This window comes from Empidonax traillii, unplaced genomic scaffold, assembly GCF_003031625.1.
Source record: "Empidonax traillii isolate 1590-97213 ecotype Southwest subspecies unplaced genomic scaffold, ASM303162v1 scaffold1715:size108214, whole genome shotgun sequence".
NCBI classification, from domain to species: Eukaryota; Metazoa; Chordata; class Aves; order Passeriformes; family Tyrannidae; genus Empidonax; species Empidonax traillii.
In genome coordinates this window covers 28,179-35,889 of record NW_020956908.1, presented here as the reverse complement: position 1 = coordinate 35,889, position 7,711 = coordinate 28,179, and the positions used below count along the sequence as shown (strand labels likewise).

At 52.5% G+C, this 7,711-nt stretch overlaps 1 protein-coding gene across 1 annotated transcript; it reads right to left on the bottom strand.

Moving 5' to 3' along the window:
* On the bottom strand, positions 1 to 7,699 carry CYTIP (cytohesin 1 interacting protein). Its single transcript, XM_027908457.1, has 8 exons — positions 7,372 to 7,699; positions 5,241 to 5,290; positions 4,861 to 4,915; positions 2,663 to 2,765; positions 2,438 to 2,531; positions 2,192 to 2,261; positions 1,249 to 1,315; positions 1 to 768 (listed from the first exon to the last, which is right to left on the bottom strand). Exons 1-8 carry the CDS (start codon positions 7,519 to 7,521, stop codon positions 296 to 298), a joined length of 1,062 nt encoding a protein of 353 aa, XP_027764258.1. The 5' UTR covers positions 7,522 to 7,699; the 3' UTR covers positions 1 to 295.
* Between the last annotated feature and the right edge of the window lie 12 nt (positions 7,700 to 7,711).

Genomic DNA, 7,711 nt, shown 5'->3' with positions numbered 1-7,711 from the left:
GGAAATAAATAGCTATCAATTTTGCATTCAATTAAAAACTGTTATTAACACTAAAGTTCGCTGAGGAAGTTCTGCAAAGGTTCTTCACATTTCTCACGTTAATGAAGAGGTCCACAGCATGCTCTGATTGAAAAATGAAAATAATTAAACCCTGGAGCTGCGTAAATCTCATCAGTGCTGTTATCTGGAGGAGTGCCCTGCCGTGCCACCACCCTTCACCCACGGAGTGCTCGGGGTGAGGGGCTGCCTCGGTCCCACGTGCAGAGCCCAGACATCCAGGGTGACGCGTGTGACGTTAGACCCGACTCTCTTCCTCTTCCAGCTCCCGGTGAAACCCTGGAATGAATTTCAAAAGGTGCTTCCGCACGCTGGCTCTCCTGCTTTTCCGCGGGAGGGTCCCGAAGCTGCTGGAGTAGCTGCTGCTCTCCCAGAGCGGGGACATGGAGCCGCTGCTGGCCAGGCTGATGCTGCGGTTCCTGCGCAGGGAGCTCCTCCCGGCAGCGCTGTCCCCGTCCCTGGGGAACACGCAGTCATCGTCCGTGCTGGACTGGCGGCTCAGGCTCTCTGCAGCCCAGTCCTCACAGGCGCTGCCCTGGAAAGAGCTGTCCTCGCTGCCCACCGTCATGGAGCTCAGCCGGCTGCGGGAGCTGCTCTCGCTGGAGAAGCGGGGCTTGGCGGGGAAGAGGGGTCCTGGTGAGCTGCAGCCACCGCACGAGCTGGGCTCCTCCAGGTCCAGGGCGCCCAGCAGAGCGTTATCGGTCACCTTCCCTGGAAGCAGGAGGCAGAGAGGAGCATTAGTGACCGCTCAGGGCCAGGAGCAGGATGCTGTGCCGTGGCAGCACGGGGAAGGGCCGTGCCCAGCCCCTTGGCACACGGAGCAGCCCCTCTCCACAGGGGAGGCTTTTTCTGGCTGTGTGAGGTGTTTCCCACAGAATGGGGATCGTACAATCAAACCAGCTCCCTGGGCAGCCCGTAAAAAATACCCAACCAAACCTCTGCCCTGGTAAATCCGAATTAAGAATGGAAAAAAAGCTTTGCCACCCACATAGACTCATTTCCTAGGACTGACGCAAAGACACCTTGGTTTGCATCAGTCAAGCAGCATCAAAGTTCATTACTGCCGGGACAAAAGCTCTGCCAGGGCCAGCCTCACGCCTTGATTAGGAGGGGGAAAGGAAGCAAAAGCCGGCCTGCAGCGGTGGCGTTTCCGAGGCAGCGCTGTGGTGTGGTGCCCGTCCCAGGACATACCGTGCAGCAAGTGCCGCTCCCGGGCCAGCAGCGCCCGCAGCTCCCCCCACCGCTGGTGCAGCGCTTGCTGTGGAGGAGAAGGAAGAGGCTTCGTCACTTCGCAGAAGCACAGGGCACTTGTCAAGAAAACAGCCTCTGAACAGTGCAGGTCAGCTCCAGGAAATGCTCATGTGTCTGGCTTTTACTGAGACAGTTTTCCCGGAGTTTAGCACATTTCCTCCCTAAAACATGAGTCTGCTTGTGCCCAGGGTGCTCTGGCTGAGCTACTGGCCACATCTAATTTGGAAAAAAGGAGCCTGAAATCTGGAGAGCACACAGGCTGAAACCCAGAGAGCATGCAGCCCACCTTCAAACAGTCGTGGCAATGCCAGCACTCCTCCACAGCCCCCCACAGCCCCAGAGACCCTGCTGGGAACGGGCACCCCACTCCTCCTCCCTGGGTCTTGCAGAGTGGAGTGTGGGGGGCACAGCCAACCATTCCTGCCCCGTGCTGAGAAAACACCTGGAACATCCTTACAGCCTCCCAGGGCCACGAGCCATCCAACACCCTGCAATGATTCCCTTCTCTCTGTGGCAGGTCAGCTTTTGGTGTACAATAAATCATGGCAGAGTTGATTAAAAACACCCACCAAACAGGTGAGGCTGTGCCTGGGGACAGGAGGTCCCTCCCCACCAATCTGATGAAGTCTGTGCAGCTGGACATTCCTACAGCCAAACTGACCAGCATAAGCTCTCCTGAGCAGTCGTGGGATTGCAGCCACATTTCTTCTCTATTCCCCATTTTGGAAAAGTAATATCACAGGGACTAGGGCTACAAGTGCTGGGGGTGCTGGCTGCAGGGGACCCACTGGGTGTAAGCCCCTGCCAGGACCCCCAGTCCTGCTGACACACACCTGACCCAGCCCTCTGCATCGACAGCAGAATATCTAATTAATCACATTACCTTGAGGACCTGCAGCTTGGCCTCCAGCTCCATTTTCCGCAGGAACAAGGCCCCATTGACCGTCTCTAACCTGTGGAGAACAAGTGATGGAGGTCTCAACCTGCAGAGACTCTGCCCAGCCCAGCCCTGCCCTCAGGGGTTTTTGCCTCCGAGACAGCGCAGGGCTGGGGGGCAGCACGAGGAGCTCTCCTGGCTTCTGCAGGAGAGAATATTAACCCAAACCCCACCTGAAGGAGGGACACCCACCTCAAGTAGTTCCCTGAAGACTTTATCAAGTCCACTATCTGCTTGTGACCGAAGCCCTCGGTGTTCACGCCGTTGATGCTGACGAGGATGTCGCCTGTTGGAGACACACGGAGGCCAAAATGAGCACCCACAGCCCCTGCACATCTTCCACCTGCTCCTCAAAAACAGGAACAGGGAGAAAGGAGGGTGAGACCTCCCCCAGCAGCAAAACCCATGGATAGTTACCAGTCTGTAGGCCAGAGAGATGGGCAGGACTTTCCTCTTGAATTTTGCAGATGCAAGTGCACACCTCCAGGGAGAAATCGTTTTGGTTTGGAAACCTAACAGTCTGTTAATGCCAAAGGGACAGAGTTACCGACACTGGAGCCATTAAAACCATTTAAAATTCAACAACCTTTTACATTTTTCCAGTGAGAGGGCTGTGATGGGCCCCAAAATGTTATAACCCAACAGTTAGAAATGCATTTGCTCAGCAGAGACACCTGACAGGTTCCTGAATGCTGTGTTTGCAAAAAAAAAAAAATAGGCTAGTTTTAAAGCAAGTTCGTTATTCAAATTATTATTAAAAACTCATTAACTTTAACCAAGAATATCTGTCAGCATGGGTGGGGATGGCTCTCTGGAAGGATGTCTCGTTCCCAGCCATTGGAAGATGGCAGGATGGGACAGGGGCTTTGCAAGAGGTTAACTCCTCCTCACTGGGAATGCTGTGTGGAGGCAGCTGCTGCTGCCAGAGAGCTCAGTTTGCAATGGGAAACAAAAAGAAAGAAGAGTTGAACCTACTTTTGCTATTCCAGCCTCTGAAACTCATCATCCACACACATCCCCACACTCCTCAAAAGTTGACTTACATATTTAAATGTACATCAAGTAACTCTAGACAGAAATCCCTCGTGTGGTTTTGGGTGCTGACATGAACTTAGAGAAAAGCAAAAGCCATCACCACAGCCCCCCTGGAACTTGCAAGGGCAGGAAACGTCCTCTGGTGACATGCAAATAGCTCGGCACATCTGCCTCCAGCACTGAGCACTGAGGCTGAGCTCCCTGAAGACCTGAGGCTGCTGCCTCAAAGCCAGACTGAACAACTCACACTGGATTCCCCATTTTCTCAGTCAGTGTGGAACAAAGGAGGGGAGACTGGGTGAGCTCAGAGCCTATCTGTCTGTCCAAATCCCCCCAGCACAGGATTGCAGCCCCTGGACCAGCAGTAAGACTTCTGGTTAAACTAAGAGCACCGAGGGAAGCCTGAGCTCCCTGCAGATGCAGACCTAAAGTTTCACATCATCTTATTCTGCTTTGCCTAAATTTAACTCATAGTAATGAAAGTACAGCTTCTAAATAATGGTTATCCTCGGTATCAGAGGCTGCCTCTCCACGGCCAAGACTTTCTATGAAGTGCTCACGCTAAACGTGCATTCAGGAAGAAAACGTGCCAAGAACAATTATTTTTAATCAGAATGTCACATACAATGAAAATCTGCCCTGACAGTTTACACAAAAGCCCAATAATCGACTCAATTATCCTCCCTTCTGAAAGCTCTCCTCTGTTCACGAGCTGAGCTCTGACCCACTCATTACTCACAGACCCAAAGTGGGCAAAGTTAAGCTTTGCCTGAAACTCTGATTTCACCAAAAATACTGTTTCTCCTTGTCAGAGTACTTTGAAGGTGCCCTGCTGCTGGCAGGCAGATCCCACTGCTCCCAAACTATAGCCCTTCATTCCTGGGATAATTTTTAACTAGAGCCAGGATTTTACTAGGCCTGCTGATCTAGGAAGTTGCCTTTCTCACAAAAACCTATGGAACAAAAATCTCCCACTAGCTGTACTCCTGATAAAATCCTGGTTTTCCTCTCTGATGATTTACTGACTTCTGCATTGAACAGAATCTCTTCCTATATGATTTAGCCCCCCTCAAAGTTATGCTTAGCAGTCATTCAAAAATACACCAGTATTTTACATCTTCAAAAGTACATACCTCTGTATGTTAAAGGAGGTAGCAAAAAGCCAGTATAAGGTATTTTTTGAAGAGAGTTCTTTTGATTTCTCTCATTTTATATGACAATATTTTCATACACAATTCTCAAAAAAATATTTACCTATGGAGGCAAGAAGGCACTGCCATTGCTTCTTATGTGGATTTGGATGGGATTTCTCTTACATTCAACACTCTGATTTGTGAGAATGCCAGAAATTCTCATCTGTGACCTTTGCTATGAAAAAATCCTTGGAAAAACATCCCAGTTCTATATCAGTGGAATGTAGAAAAGCTCTTTTGAAATTTGACAGCTCTTCGAATTTCACAGAATCTGACAGTTGCTCTCCTCTGCTCTGGGCTGCCTTAACCTGATTTTAAGGATGTGACACTCTAGACTCTGCACCACATTTTGTTTTTTAATGAATCAACTTGTCATTTTAGTCTTACCTGGATTTCAAACCCAAAGGTCTCTTTATCTTCTTTCAATATAGCAACCAGGTGTCTGCAGGAGGAACGCACACAGTTCCGTGTGAACATGGGGTGAAATGCTTTGTGCACCTGCATTTCCAACCAAAACCATCCTGTTCCCACCATCCCCTCTCCCTGGGCCTGGGGGGTGTCCCCACACTGTCCCTCTGATGGGGCAGTGGTGGTGCTGCCTCTTTCCTTACCCAAACTAGCTCCAACCAAAGGCCACCTGCACTACCCAGGTACTGGGTACCAGTCTCTGCCTTACACCCTGATCCCCCTTGAGCTGGGAAGATTCCCAGGACGCGTTTCATGCAGAATAAGACAATAACAGGGACTCTAGAATCATAGAATCATACCTTTGTGGCTTGGAGGAGTCACCCGAGGAGCTGGATCTGGCTAAGGCAAGCTGTGACCAGAAGTGGGAGAGGATAGGGGTCAGTAGGTCTGTGGCTCTTCATAGAATCATAGAATCATAGAATAGATTGGGTTGGAAAAGACCTCCAAGATCATCAAGTCCAACCCCTGATCCAACTCCAATTACTATAGCATGGCACTAAGGGCCACATCCAATCTCTGCTTGAAAACCTCCAGGGATGGTGAATCCACCACCTCTCTGGGTAGGCTGTTCCAATGCTTGATTACCCTCTCTGTAAAGAGAGGCACACGGCTAAAATCAGCAGTTTAGAGAAAAGCTAAAAGCAGCTGGTGGCATCCCATCAGCACCTTCCACCAGCACAGCCTGTGCCTTGGTCAAACGGGAACTGGAACTTTCCAAGCAGGAGGAAAAGCACCCGAAGGTCAAAGCCACCTTTCAGATGCTGGCACTGAGCTCAGTGCCCAAATCACATCTCTGCTGCACCAGGAGCTCACCTCATCTTTGTACCTTTCCTCTAAAAATTTGTGGGCATTTATGAACCAAGCACCTGCCAAGAGAGGCATGAAGCACCCACAAATGTGGGTGAGTGCAGACAGCGAGCTCTGAGTTTCTTGTGGCAGCTACACAGCATTTCCCAGGCAGACACGGGCATCCAGGATCCCTGTTTCAGCCAGTGCCTGGAGAGGTCTCTGGGAATAGCCAGGATGATCGATTCTTCCCATAAAATTGAACCAGGAATAAGGAATGACATTATCAGTGAAACGTTTGTTCAGCAGGATAAAATGGTGCCCCAGTGTGATCTACAGAAACTGGGCATGCCTTTACTTGTCGAGGGACAAGGAGGGGAGGGAGAGGCCACTGAGTAAGAATCCACTGCAGAGAAGGTGGGAGGGCTGAAAGGGGCACACAGGGCGATGGACCCTGCGCAGGGGAAGGGCCCTGCAGTGCGTCCTCGGTTCTGACGTGTGTTGTAACTCAGCTTTACCAGCCACAGCCACAGCACAGCTGTCACTGCCACCCTTCCCTGCCAGCAGCCACCGCCAGACCCAGGGGGACAAGTCACACCCAGGGTGGGTCCATCACACCAAGGGCTGCTCAGCCACACCGAGGGCAGCTCCACCACAGTGCTGGGAGCTGGTGCCACCCAGCAGCAGCATCCCCAGGACTGGTCTGGCTCTGGCTTTCCCTTATGTCCCCACATTTGTACCAAAAAATGGATGAAGTGCGTTTCTGTGGCTGAACAAAGTGAAACCTTAAGTGCACAGATATTACACGCTATTTTTCTGACCCTAATTTCAGACTATAATGTGTGTAAAACACTTTCTATTCAGGCTTCTTCACGTCAGACAAGAAGTCCAGAGCTGGAACTGCTCAGCTGACAGTTCTCAGCCTCAGCAGGACAGTTCTCTGGGAATCCCAGGACAAGGTGAAGCAATGTGGGTGCTCTGTGCTGTACTGGGGGGAAAGCCCAGCAAAAGAGACAGCCCCAACAGCCTGAACAGTTGTACAAAAACAATCCCATGTCCAGATGGAAACAGCTCCTGGTGGGTGCTCCCTGTCAGTGTTGCAGAGCAGAGGACGGTGGGCAGGCTGTTAGACTGGGGTAAATGCACCTTTAAAGGAGCACCCAGGCAGCACGAGCCCCCTGGCTCTCAGCACGGCTGGAAACGGAGAAGGAGCTGAGCAGGAGCTGGATCTCTGCTGCTGCTGCCCTTCACAGGCAGGACAGACACCCTGTCCCTCGCTCCTCACAGAGCTTCCCACACTGCCAGAGCTTCCCACACTGCCAGAGCATCCCACACTGGCAGAGCATCCCACACTGCCAGAGCTTCCCACACTGCCAGAGCTTCCCACACTGCCAGAGCTTCCCACACTGCCAGAGCTCTGCACACTGGCAGAGCATCCCACACTGCCAGAGCATCCCACACTGCCAGAGCATCCTACACTGTCAAAAGATTCCATCGCCATCCCCAAAATGGGCCCAGCCAATGGCACCCAGCAGTCATCCTGCCAGCACCCCGAGCCCAGGGGCCACAGGGAGCCTGCATGGTCACTCGTGGGTGATGCCCAGGTGGCAGGAGGAGCCCCAGCCTCCCACAGCCAGCCCGTACCTGTTTGCGCCCACGGGGCAGCGTGCCCACCGTGCTGGCCAGGAGCTGGATCCGCCGGCCGTCCATGGGCAGTGCCAGCTCCCCGTCAGCAGGGCAGGAGCCCACGGGGTTGGTGGTGTGGTTCTGCTGCAGGAGCCGCCTCAGGGCCATGGTGAGGGGGCTCAGAGCGGCACTGCCAAGCACCGCGCCATGGCCACGGAACTGCAGCCGCCGCCACCGACACGGGTGAGAGCGGAAAGGCCGCCACGTGACCTGTGGTTTAGGTGCACGTTACACAAATCCCTCTCAGCAGAGCCCCAGGCTCTCGGTGTGCCTTGTGCTCACAGGGGAGTTAAGAATC